Source organism: Nicotiana attenuata, chromosome 5, assembly GCF_001879085.1.
Source record: "Nicotiana attenuata strain UT chromosome 5, NIATTr2, whole genome shotgun sequence".
Classification (NCBI taxonomy): Eukaryota; Viridiplantae; Streptophyta; class Magnoliopsida; order Solanales; family Solanaceae; genus Nicotiana; species Nicotiana attenuata.
The window spans coordinates 22696950-22711456 of NC_031993.1; the positions used below are offsets into that span (position 1 = coordinate 22696950).

At 37.0% G+C, this 14507-nt stretch overlaps 1 protein-coding gene across 1 annotated transcript; it reads right to left on the reverse strand.

Moving 5' to 3' along the window:
• On the reverse strand, positions 6981 to 13370 carry LOC109225485. Its single transcript, XM_019390160.1, has 2 exons — positions 13133 to 13370; positions 6981 to 7236 (listed from the first exon to the last, which is right to left on the reverse strand). The coding sequence occupies exons 1-2, from the start codon at positions 13298 to 13300 to the stop codon at positions 7186 to 7188; spliced, it is 219 nt and encodes a 72-aa protein (XP_019245705.1). The 5' UTR covers positions 13301 to 13370; the 3' UTR covers positions 6981 to 7185.

Consider the following 14507-nt stretch of genomic DNA (forward strand, 5'->3'; position numbering starts at 1 on the left):
CTTCTTCAACTTTTTCTTCTTCATCAACTAGGGACAAAGTAGCTGCTTCTTTTCCCTTCCTATGTGAACTTGAAGTTGAGGTACTCCCCCTCAAACCATAAATCTTCTCCCCAATTCCACGCGCCTCCGCAACATCACCCCAAGTGAAATCAGAAGTTTCCTCAAATACTTCTTCATCTGCATGATCTTCCGGGACTCCAGTTAGCCATTCATTAGCATCATCGATGTTGTCCAAACTAATTGGATCAATTATATTGCGAGCGTTGTAACGACGCCTCAATGTTCTATTGTACTTAATGAAGACTAGATCATTGAGACGCTTCAAAGTTAGTTTGTTCCTCTTTTTGGTATGAATCTGCAAATAATAAGCAAGTAATTAGTAAGATTAGGACAGTTGAGATATAATTTAATTATCTCAATATACTAAATCTTTCTTCTTAGTTCTTACATGTTCAAACACGCTCCAATTCCTTTTACACCCGGATGAGCTACATGTCAGACTTAGAACCTTGATGGCAAACTTTTGTAATTCTGGAGTGGAATGGCCATATTGCTTCCACCATTCAACTGTAGAAGTAGAACAAATATTCAAAACATAATATTGATAAATAGATAACTTATTAACTATAAAGCAACATATAAGCACTCGCTCACCTGGTGACTTCATCTTTCTTTGTCTAATAGCCATGTTTTTTCCAAAAAGTTGCTCAGCATTCCTATAAGTACTAAATTGCTCTGTTATTTTATCTTGCACGGGTTCTTCAGGTATCAACTTCTCAATACATTCAATATATTCATTCCATAATTCTTCATCTCCTAGAATCCTCTCGTCGTTGTCATAAAACAGTTTCGGATTCAAAACAATCCAGCTGCATGCAAAGGGCGATGAATCTGATCGCTCCACCTTTTATCTATGATCTCAAAGACTCTTTTGTATTTTCTTTGATCACTAAAAGAGTCTTGAATAGCCTCATTTGCCCTATCCATTGCTTCGTAAAGGTAGCCCATTGGTGGCCTTTGCCCCCCATCTACCAAACGAAGCACTTTAACTAAAGGACCACCAATCTTCAATGCATGAACCACATTGTTCTAGATTGAAGCAGAAAGTATAACATATGAAGATTCTCTCCCTCGAGCTTCCATTCCATAGGCACTGTTAGTGTACTCATCTGAAACAAACAACTTCTTCAAATTGCTTTTTTGCTCACACATCTTATGCCAAGTCAAGAAAGCGGTAGCAAATCTTGTCTTTGCAGGTTTCACCAAGCTTCTTTGTTTAGTGAATCTCTAAATAATATTCAACAACAAAGGCCTTTGAACAATATAGAAATGCACTCTAAGAGGGTCTTTCCTTGAAAATGTCACCGAAGATCAAATTAATGCAATGTGCTGCACACGGAGTCCAATAAATATGTGGGTACCCTACAGACATCAAATCACCCGCTTTAACATTTTCACTAGCGTTGTCCGTGACAACTTGAACAACATTTTCTGCTCCAATTGAGTTTATTGTACTCTTGAACAAGGAGTACATTTTGGTTGAACCAGTGGAAGAGTCACTTGCATCAACAAACTCAAGAAACAAGCTTCCCTTAAGAGAATTCACTAAGACATTAATGATCATTTTTTCATTTCTTGCCGTCCACTTATCCATCATAATGGAACAACCAAACTTGTTCCTTTATGCTTTGTGCTCCTCCACGATTTTGTTAGTCTCTTCCACCTCTTTTTTTAGATATGGACCTCTAACTTCATGATAAGTTGGAGGCTTCATTCCTGGACCATATTGACCTACGGCCTCAATAAAAGCAGAAAAAGTATCAGTATAATTAAAACGATTAAAAGGAAGACCTGCATCATACATCTACCTCGCAAACATTGCAACTGCACGATCCCTCAAAAACGCTTTGGCATCAATTTGAGGATTACCACTTTTCCCTCCCTCATCTCCTGATTTTTACAGAAATAACAATCCATAGGACCTTTGGTCTTGCTAGTAGATCCATAAATAGAAGACAATGTTAGCATCCTTCCCCGCTTTTGTGATTTTGATGGAAGCGACGAAGCATCGTCACCTTCTTCTATTTCATCATCGTCATCATCAAGATTATGCAGTTCTTGTTCATGAAGCATTTGAGTCTTTAAGTACTCTCTCTTTTTTCGCATGAATGCTTTCAATTCATCCTTCACATGTGACGGAACTTTAGGACAAGCCGCAACATTTGGATCACCACTGATTAGATGCGCTTTTTGACGATAGATTTCCCCATTTGAAATCTTGTTACAAAAAAGACATCTAATTGCCATCTTGTTGGTCTCGCTAACTCTTGCAGAATAAGCCAAGCCGGGTCTTTCCTATCTTCTTTTGGTGCCATTAAAAGAACAACTGCATAACACATAAGAAAGGCAATAAGAACTAAGAATAAATGATATAAAAATAAGAGGAAGGGCAGTATACCATTCTGTTAAAAATCGGATAGTATTTCAAACGAAAAAACAGTGAAAAAAGAACTGGGCAGCGTTTCAACGAAGAGGAGAAGACTAAAAGAGAAGAACTGAAGGGGGAAAAAATTTCGCCAGTATTTCGCTGCTATTTGGACACTGAAAATAGTGAAAGAAGAAGCAGGAGGAAGAAGAAATCACATACCTGGACCAAACTTGATGATCTTGAAGTTGAAAAGTGTAGAAAACTTGGAACCCTAATTGCCTCTTTCTCTATGTTGTTGCTGGTCGTATATTATAATAGTAGAACACCTTTTTTAATTAAATAGGTTGGCAGGTGTTTAAAACAGAGAAGCGATCGCTTCGGTCGCCTCGCTTTGCATCGTCGCTTCTCTCTTTTTAGTGGGAGGCGCACGCTTTTGCCTACCTGCGATGCTTCTGATAGCAAAAGCGACTGCTTTTCACAACCCTGGTAGTGTCTTCAGAAGTAGATAGTTAATGCCTGATTGCATAGCTAGTTTGATAATGGGATCTTCCTGCTTCAATACCTATTTGTTTCGGCTAACATTTAATTTTCCTTCATGTTTAATTTTTAACCATGGTGTCTTGGAGATGTTTAGTCTAATTATTTTTAAAAATCCGCTGGAGTAGCTTCTGTTTTATGACCACATTTTAGTTCAACTGAGAAGTGGTATGAAGAAGATGTGAGTCGTGGGTATGCTATACGTTTCAGTCGTGAAGTGAGGTCTCTCTATCAATGCAATTTTCTATGTATACTTTTAAATATTAAAAAGTTAACTATCATTTTAACATAGTTAAGTTTATATATAACATCATCCAATAACAAAATTCAACTTTAATGTCATCACTCATTATAAGTCAAGTTTGTGGATGACTTATTCTTTCTAAGATTACGAGGTATACTTTTAAAAAAAATTAGAATTATAACATAGTTAAGTGTAATAAAAAAAATAAAGAAAAATAATTAAGAAAGAAATAAAATATGAGAAATTATGTAGAAAAACGTGAAGTTTAGGTTGGGAAACGAGAAATAAGAAAATAAAAATGTAAAAAAATAATATTTGAAAAAAAAAGAATTTTAAAAGTTAAAAAAATAAATTAAAAAGAATAGAAATAAAAAATTAAATTCAAGAGAAAGAGATTCAAAAAATAACCTGGTAATTAATTCATGTAATTACTAGCAATTCTTAGGTCCCCTTGAGAATTGCAAAGTGTAATCACACCCCCTCAATTATACTCAATTACATGTTGAACAAGTAATTACTTGGCAAACAAATATGCTAAAACTGTGTAATTACATCCAATTACACTCAAAAATCTAATTATGGGGTGGTTTTCCAAACAGGCTCTTAGTGAGTTGATGTGTGGCTATAATTCCATAGTTTCGTACATTATGTGCCTTGCATTTACATGCTTTAATGATAAATTACACTTTATTTGCGCGTAATGGAGTCTAATGTGTAGGTGAATTGGAGATGAAAGTAGAGCAAAATGGATACTTAAACGTTAAAAGTGTGCTCGAGAACAGTGAAAAGGAGAGACCTGGCGAGGCCAGGCAAAGGCCAGCTTAACCAAGCTTTAGCCTAGCGAGGCCCGGCAAAGGCCAGCTTAACCAGGCTTTAGCCTGGCGAGGCCAAGCAAATGCCAGCTTAACCAGGCTTGGGCGTGCACTTTTCGAATTTTGAAGACTTATTTCGTCTCCTGGTTTGACTAGGACTTGGCCAACACGTTTAGGTCTTTTCCTACACATATAAATAGACCTAAAAACGTCACTCTTGACACACTTTAGACCTAGGGAGAGCACGGAGCTGCCGAGGAGACCTTAGATTCGACCTAAGGAGGCAAGAACACACTAGGAGCAAGGCGGAGAATTCTTCTATGAGTTTTTCGCTTCCTTCTTCCTATTCCCATTATTGGTTATGAATTCTTTTATTGTAGTTACGCATACTATTATGAATAGCTAACTTGTTATCTAGGGTTTTGATGAACCTATTGGAGGATGATTTTCCTATTACGTTAATATAGATTTGATGTAGCTTTTTCTCTAGTTGTCAACTACGTTTATATTGTGGTTGGTTGAAGAGTTCTCAATCGACTGTGCCTATTTAGTGTGTATTACTCGGGAGAGAGTGCATATTTAGGTAGTTGTTGAACAACATCACTCCTAACGTATATGAGGGATCAATACGGAGGGTTAAAGGTGGGATTAGGGATAACGAAATCTTGGTGCGATCCGAGTGAGCCATACTTAATGCCAGCTAGCGTAATTCGGGAGAATATGTCTAGTATATTGTGGTAATTACTCGGGAGAGAGTTACGACAGTCAGAGTGCTTATGATCGGTAGAGAAAACTTAGGCAATTTATAGAAAACGTAGCGAAAAGGATTCCGACAATAGGGAAAATCATAACTCTAGACCTCCTTAATCTTGTCTCCTATCCTTATCCTTGTTAATTGATAGTTTTACTGCTTTCTAGTATTTGTTAGTTAATTAGATAAAAATAAACATTATAATCTTTATAATTAGAAAATTGTTTGGACTTGTGTTTCTTAGCGATATTGAATAACTGTAGCTAAGCCTTAGTTCTCTGTGGGATTCGACTTCGGACTTGTAAACCGGATTATATTTGCAACAACCGCTTAGTCCTTTTTATAAGGCATAGTTGGGCGTGATCATGTGTCGGAATTCAAGGCCTTAAAATGGTTACGAAACTAACTAAAACATTGGTTCCACATCCAGGTAAAGAAGGAATACAATACTCAAAAAACTTAAAAGATTTTTAGTATGACAAAATACATTCCATGAATGTGCAAAGAATTGAAATGAAAGTTTCAAATTAGTAATATTTTTGGATTTATATGAAACGTTTTATAGCTTTAAAAAACAAGGATGAAAGAAATTTACTAGGACCTACCTCAAGCCTCACTACGAAACTGTGGAGCATCAAACAAGAGCTGAAATTAGCAAAAAAGATCGGAAAACAAAGAGTTAGACGTGAATCATTCTCCGTTTCTCATGAATATAAAAGCACTTCCTCCAGAATGTGGAATTCGGGCACCCAGCCATAATTGAAGCCACCAGGACTGCACGGGGGATTGGAAGGTCGTTCTCATTTAGGCATGGATCAATGCGGCTGCACACAAATGTCTGCCACCCTTTTGCTTCAAAGTTTAAGGTGGCCCGGATTATGGGAACCCCTATCTTCCAAATCAGTGTTTTAAAAGGCGTGGGCGTAAGCGAGACATTTTACATATGCCTCAGCGCTAGTAACTTGAGTTGAAAAGAACAAAATTTTCTACATGGAGGAAATGACTAACCTAAAGTTTGAACTTTGAACTTGTTATTATGGAGGAGAATAGAATTTTCTTTATATTTGTAAAAAAGAAAATGATCGTTCATTGCTTAGACTAGCGGATAAAATAAAAAATTGGGAAAAACCATAAATTAGAGCTTCTAGTAATTAAAAAAGGTCTTGACTTTAAATTTAATGTTTCAATTCCTAATGTTCAAAACTTACAAGCTAACTTTTGAGAATTTGGATATTATATTTAGGACTTATTCAGCAAATTTTGTTTTAATTTGAAAAAATCTCTTGAGCTTACGCTCACTGCAAAAATGCGCCTCAACGCCCGGGCGTGCGCCCCGAATTGTTGGGCGTACGTCTCTTGAGAGTTTTACCCCGCACCATCGCCTCAGATAGTTTTGGTGCGCCTCGCACCGAAAATACTTTTTAAAACACTGTTCCAAATTGCTCCGGAAGAAGAGTTCACACCAATTTCCAACTCACTTTATAAAGAAAAACGTCAAAGGAGAACCTTTGACGCCATCTCGCAGGACTTTGGATCATTAAGTTGTACTCCCTCCGTTCACTTTTACTTGTCCACTATACAAAAAGTATATTTTCACTTTTACTTGTCCACTATATTAAATCAAGGGAAAGAAAATCTTTTTTTCTCGTTTTACCCTAGCTATTCATTTTCCAAATCAATTCCTAAGACTTTTAGAAATGTTATCATTATTATGGATAAAATTATAAAATACATATTTCTTTTGTTGTTTCTTAAGGGAGGTAAAAAACTAAAAGTGAACAACTAAAAGTGAACGGAAGGAATTTTTTATAAACGAAAAAGTCATCTGCTAGTGGGAGGGACAAGGGGCCCACGATTTGGCAAATTTAAATTGCTTATACGACTCGATATGAGCAACACCACCCTATTCAGCCCTTGTAACCATCCACGGCATTTCTTCGAATCTTTGACCAGAGCTTAAAAGAGAATTGATAAATAGGAGAACATGAAGTTTTAATTTCCAAACCAAGGTATCAAACGGTACGTACTGCCAGCATATGAACAACATTTTCTCCCAAATAATCAAATGTCCAAGAGAAACATTATCTCTTATCCCTCACAAGCCACATCAAAACGAGCTTGCATCTGATTCAAATACCAGAAGCACGCTAGCACGCACGCGCCCCGCGCGCACACACGCATACACAGAGAGAGAGAGAGAGAGAGAGAGAGAGAGCAAAACATCAAAGTTCATAATTTCAAGAGATACAATCATATAGTAGCCAATGTCGAAAGCCACCAAGAGTGAGATTTCAAAGGGCATAACAAAATTTATTCTTGAGAAAAAAGTTCGTTGAAACAGAAATTGACAGGCTGAGGGCACCTGGGAAGAATTTAATTGCCCTCCCACGATTATTACAGAGCTATAAAAGCTTCATGGTACAAACTTTGTTCGTGGCCTCCCCCACTCATCATCATGCAAATGCTGTAAACCATTATCATTGTGTTAGTACTTATCAAAAAAGTAGAATTTGAGGCTTAAATATAATGGAACAAAACAATAACAACCAATCTCTTCTAACACTACCCCAACAAGGTATTAACAATAGTAGTGATAATCTCCAGTACAGGAAATGCAGCAAAAACAATCTTTAAGCTATATTGACACAAAAACAATCTGATGTTTACTGAAAACCCATAAAGCTGACATGAGATCTCAAATATAGGAGATGTAGGACTCGAATTCGTAACACGTATGATGGCTCTTCATATATATGATGCAGCCGATACTACTAAAAAACTGTAAAGAGCGGGCAAGGTTCCTAATAGGAGGCAACTCGTGACAAATTAAAAATATTGCGAACTAAATTCCAGTACCGAGAACAGATATATGCACAAAAATATAAAGATAAAAAATAGATGAAAGCTAAACTCCCAAAACAAATTCTGGTTACGCCCAATAAAAATCAAGCACACAAGTGAGAAAAAACAAAGTGGCTCCATCTATACAACTTCAGAAATCCTATTTTGACCGGGCATATCAATCAACTACATCCTCAATCCCGAATGAATTGGGTCAGTCATCTGAGCCCTCTGTATACATTTTCGCTATATTTAGAGCCATTCCCGTTTAATATTAAGGTATCCTTTGTTTGTAGAGAACTTTTTGATTTTCCGAAAAATCTGATTGATTTAAGTTTCAAGAAGGTTATCAGAATACTCAAAATCTGTTTTTGTTTTCTTCTAAAAGAGGTGGTTTACGGGTGTTAGTCAAAGAAAAATTCTTCCACTCACAAAACATTCATAAATCTTCAAAATTTACAATTAGCCAAACGTGTTTACTTTTACTTACGAACTTTTTCTCCGAGAAATTCTTTATTTAAAAAATTCCAAAAGTTGTCCCAAGTCTCCTAAATATTCGTCTTCTAAGGTAAATTCAGGATTCCGTAAAAACTAGAAGTTCTCCATATTCCATACCTATCAGACACACAAATGTTGAGCCACAATAAGAACTCTTGACAAACACCTAACCTAAAGTAATGACATATGGCACCAAAGGGATATTAGATGAATGGAATTGGGATATCCCTAAATGAGGAATGTTTGCTATCCTGAAATATTTGTCTTTTCTAAGCGACAAGAAACATATAGACAACTTGGTAGCCCACATGGATCATTTGCTTCCACTATGTTTTTTTTTTGGCTAAGTCCGCTTTGATTCTACGAGATTGTAAGTCTTTTGAAACATTCTCCGCTGTCTAATTTTAAATTTACCTCGTCCTCTTTTATCACTTTCAACCATCATTGTCGCAACATCTATAAAGAAAAGACAGCATATTTTACGCTGCAAGTGCAAACCTTACTGGGATGAGACAACTTTTGGTACCAAAGAGGATCTTAAGAAGACGACTGGTAGAAGTAGTAGTATTTTCGTTTCGAGGTCCCGAAAAGTGTATGAACTATCCATAAAAAAGTATTTTCTTTTTATACCAAAATACACAAAACATTAATTCTTTTGTTTCGTCACTGTATTTTGGCAATTACAAATTCTCCATTATCTGAAGTTTTGTGTATAATCTCAAATTTGAGTGTCGTGTTGTCAATCAAAATAGCATAGCTTTCAATGGAGATATTTTCATGATATATGACTAAAGAAAATTTTTCTACGACCGAGAGATCCAAGAGGGCCAACATCGTACAGTTTGAAACTCAGTGCCCCTCTACATTTCTCCACTTAAACACCAGACTTTTGTTTGCTGCAAGGTCCGAACCCATGACGTGCGCCAAACCAACACATCGCGTGTTACACTCTTACCAATTACCAAAAGATCAACGACATTGGGGCCATGTGGCCACATTTTATTAAAAGAGAACATAAATTCAATGATATTTGTATTATTTAGAGTGATATTAAATAAAACTAGGATTACTTCATTTTGTTGGCTCACTTGCGAAATTATCAATTCACCAAAATTAGAAACCAATATAAAAAGAAATTCAGCTCACTGGATTTGGTTTAGAATAATTATTTGTTGTTTGGTAGCAAAAACTCTAGTTATCAACTTTAGATGACATAAGTCTCTTCTCATACCAAATTCATCAATACAAAATACAACAAAACCAACAAAATAAATAAGAACATCAAAGAAAATTTCAATTTAAAAAGCCAATATTTGCTAGGAATCACAATGCAGTAAACTTTCAAAATGTAATTTGAGCCATAACTAGAACATATTAAACTTCCAGAGTTAGTAACTCCTAGCCTTTTGCCCCAATATCAATGTCTTCTACCATTGTGTTATGAATGAAATTAGCTATGAGGCCACGGTGGAGGAAAAGTTTCAGAAGTTAACGAAGTATGTGTGGGGCTCGGGGTAGGAGCTTGAACACAATTGCCTATCTCTTTTTGTCTATTCTATCCTACCCAATTCATGCCTCACATGCTCCTACCCCAGGTTCCACACATAATTTGTTAACTTTCCAAATGTATCCTTCACCTTGGCCTCATGGCCATTTTTTCGTTCATAACACAATGTGTAAGCAACACATTGAACCATAGGTGGTAGTGGTGGTTATGTACATCATTTTACGAGAAAGATTAGTGAGGTGGATAGGTCAAGAAAGAGAAGGAAATTTCGGGTAGCCATATATGTTGTTGGAAAAATATGAATGAAGAACACAAAAGATGAAGGCTTGAAACACGTTAAATAGCGATTTACTAAAAACGATATTTGCTCTCACTCCTTCCCGAGATTGCTATCTAATTTTATGCAAATAGCTTTGGTAGATATGATAATCCTTTTGAATCTCAACACTAAGAAAATGGTGGAAAAATACTTCTTAGACAAGCAAGAATTTATCTGATTTTCAAGTGCAGAATTTTGAAGAGAGTGTTTTTGAAGCAGAAAAGAGAAAATAATTGATAATAGATGCAAGAATTTCATCATTATTTTTGCAAAGTAAACAACCATTTACAGAGAATAAAAAACCAACTTAAGATAAAAGATGCACACTTTCATCTTTTTTGATGAAGTAGATGCACCCTTTCATCTCAAGACACAACTTCTCATTCCAAAAATATTTTACTTATTATTTATATTAAAACAAAAATTCTCATAATTCCCCACTTATCAAAACATAAATGAAGATTTAAAACCCAATTTATTTTTATGCATAGAGTAACGTATCTTTCAAAATTAGAACATTATCTTAGTATAATGTCACAAGATGAAATTAAAAACCATGTCGTATAATAGCTTTGAACATATTATTCCTTGTAATAACATCGATGAAATTTTTCTTGCTTTCCACACAAACACTCGCTTAACACTTTTATGGTCATGTCTATCCAAAGCTCATGAACATAAAATGAAAGTAACTCCATCTTTCAATTGCACCTGTACTACTTCAATGCTCATATAGGTGAAGTTTTTCCAGTGTCTTTGTCACAATTGAGACACTTGTTCCTTGAACTGAATCTCGTTAAGAGCACTAGAACTCAAATCTTATTTGTGAGAACCAGTATTAGTATGTTTCTTCTTAAGTACTTAAAAGTTCACTTATCAAAAACTTTTTATTACCCTTTGAGCCCAAACTACCTATTCACAAGTGTCGGGTAGGGTTGCCATTATTGGGGGACTTAATAAAGGAGTTTTAGCTAAATCAAACTTGAAGTGATTTCATTAAAATTCTCTTGCAAGAGATTTAGTAAATGGACCGGCTAATTACTCTTTGACTTCACAAGTATGAGAGAGAGAATTCCAATTTCAATTAAATTTATCTAATCATGTCGAATAGTTATGTCTCTTGACTTCCCATATATATGTTGCTATATGCTCGTGTTAGAGTGACTTCACTATCACAACAACAACAACATACCCAGTGAAATCCCACTAGTGGGGTCTGGGGAGAGTAGAGTGTACGCAGACCTTACCCCTACCCCAAAAGGGTAGAGAGGCTGTTTCCGGGAGACTCTCGGCTCAACAGGAGAGACAATAATATAAAAAAAGAAACAAGAGAAAAGGCAACAAGAGATGCCAGAAAGAAAATGACAACGCATAAGTGAAAGGACAATAACACAAAACTAAGCAAAACAACAATGTGAACACAACATAAACCGCTAACAAACCTACACGAAACTTTATCAGACTACCCAGTACAAAGAGAGAAGAACTCTCGACTACCCCCTAGCTTACCACCCTAATGCTCGACCTCCACATGTTCCTATCAAGAGCCATGTCCTCGGAAATCTAAAGTCGCGCCATGTCCTGCCTGATCACCTCGCCCCAGTACTTCCTAGGCCGCCCTCTGCCTCTTCTCGTACCTGCCAAAGTCAACGCTCACACCTCTTAACCGGTGCATCTAGACTTCTCCTCCGCACGTGTCCAAATCATCTAAGCCGCACTTCCCGCATCTTGTCATCCACGGGAGCCACACCCACCCTCTCCCGAATATCTTCATTCCGAATCTTATCCAGCATAGTGTGCCCACACATCCATCTCAACATCCTCATTTCTACTACTTTCATCTTCTGGATATGTGAATTCTTGACTGGCCAACACTCAGCTCCATACAACATGGCCGGTCTAACCACTGCTCTATAGAACTTACCTTTGAGTTTCGGTGGCACATTCTTGTCACACAGGACTCCAGACACTAACCTCCATTTCATCTACCCCACCCCAATACGGTGCGTAACATCCCCGTCGATCTCCCCATCTCCCTGGATAATTGACCCTAAGTACTTAAAACTTTCTCTCTTGAGGATGACCTGTGAGTCAAGCCTCACTTCCACATCCGCTTCCCCCATCACGTCGCTGAACTTACATTCCACATATTCCGTCTTAGTCCTACTCAACTTGAAACCTTTAGACTCCAGGGTCTGCCTCCATACCTCCAGTCTCCCATTAACACCGCCTCGTGTCTCATCAATCAGAACTATATCATCAGCGAACAATATACACCATGGCACCTATCCTTGGATATGGTGTGTCAGTGCATCCATTGCCAGAGCAAATAAGAACGAGCTAAGCGCAGATCCTTGGTGTAACCCCATAACCATCGGAAAAGGCTCTGAGTCACCTCCCATAGTCCTAACCCGAGTCATAACTCCATCATACATATCCTTTATCGCCCTAATGTAGTCCACCGGCACACCTTTCACCTCCGGACTATGTTGCTCGGACACTCCAAAAGTGCTGCCGCACCCGTGTCGTATCCTCCAAAATGCACTAAATTTGGAGGATCCGACACGCACCCAACAATATTTTTGAAGAGTCCGAGTAACATAGCCTCCAGAAACCTCCAAAGGACATCCCTAGGGACCTTGTCATATGCCTTCTTTGTGGCTTCACTGTCACAGTGAATTGAAATTGAGCTCTCACTTTTTGAAATTCAATGGAATTTCTAAACGAAAATTCCTAAATCACTCTGACTTCTTCGCCTGCTTCTGCTAGCGTAACAAATTCCAACTCCATTGTTGATGTGTTGCGCAAGCTTATTTCTTGGATTTCCCAGACGATTGCACCAAGCTCCCAAGGTAAACACCAAACACGTGGTGTGTATGTTGTATCACAAACTTGATATCCAACTTGCATTGATATATCCTTCTAAAATAGCAGGAAATTTTGAGTTGTTGACGACTCAAATCTTTAATTATCTTAAGAAACTAAGAATCGACCAATTGCCTTCCAAGGACTAGTACCCGGATTTCTAGTAAATCTGCTTTAGTTATTAATGCAAATGCTACGTATGCTCAATAATTAGGGCTAAAAGGCAGATCCACTGCACACGCACCACAATAAATGCACAGAAATGAATAGTAGCAAAGTCGAGTAGGAGAAAGAGAAAAAAGTAAAATCGGTAAAATCGGAGGAACTTACGAACTCTTTGACGATTCCTTTGTAAATCAAGACGGGGACGGCGATGCCGAAGATACCTACAATCGCCAGGTTACGTCGAGACCAGCGGAAGTTGTGCTCCAGGTTCTCCCTCGCGGCTCCCCATTCCTCGATCCACTTGTTCTTGTTGTACTCCATTCCCCCTCCCATTTTTTCTCTCCTCTTCTGCCTGTGAGATTAGAGAATTTGGATACTCTGTAGCTGCTACGAGAAAGAGGGGCAGAGGTACTTCAATTTCTATTTCTCTTTAGTGAAATGACAACAATGTCCTCCTTGGCCTCTCGTCGGAATGACGTCATTGCGAATTTGGGATGAACCGGGGCAAATTGCACAAATAGCCGCTTTCAGGAACTCTTTTTAAGATATAGCCGAAATTTATAAAGAATTTAAAATTTAGTTGACTCGGAATCAAATTTCAAATGTAGGCTCTGAAATAAATTTCAAACATAGGCTCTAGCATTCAAAATTTCAGGCCCGAAGTAGAAAAGAAAGGAGTAAGACTAATAGCCTGTTTGGTCAAGTTTTTTTTTTGGGCCAAAAGTGTATTTGGCCAAAAACTGAAGTATTTGGCCAAGCTTTTAGAAGGAAAAAAGTGCTTTTGAGGAGAAGCAGAAATAATTTTTGAGAAGCAGAAAAAAGTAGCTTATCTTCAAAAGCACTTTTCTGAGAAGCACTTTTGAGAAAAATACACTTAGAAGCAGTTTTCAAAAGCTTGGCCAAACACTAATTACTGCTCAAAAATGCTTTTCAAATTAATTAGCCAAACACAAACTTTTTCTCATCAAAAGCACTTTTTTAAAAAGTACTTTTGAAAAAAATATTTCTGAAAATAAGCTGATTTTAGAAGCTTGACCAAACAGGCTATAAACTATACTTTTAGATATTGACTAAAGTTTAAATAGTGCTTTTAAAATCAGCTACATAGTACCTAGTTTTTGGTTCTTTTGCTCATGTTTTACATAGTTAAGAATGTCCAGATAAACAGTAATGCCCCTGAGACCAATGAGATTCAACTTCTTCTAATACGATTATTGTTTGACTTTGTACTCCTTTCTATCCCCAATAAATAATTTTCTAACTTTTTAGATTTGATTCAAAATAAAAGATTTTTGTAAACATTAGAACAATTTTAATATACTGTTTTTCCAAATTTTAACAATGTGCAATAACTGGTGCTGAGTAAAAAAGAAATGATTATCACAGGTCGTTTGACTATACTATTGTAAAACGTGTGCTCTTCTTTCTTTTTCACTACAAATTAAACATTACTCCCTCCGTCACATAATATGTGCCGTGATTCTGTTGTGCACTCCAATAAAAAAAGAATAGTTTTCGACTACTTTACTCTGATAAATAT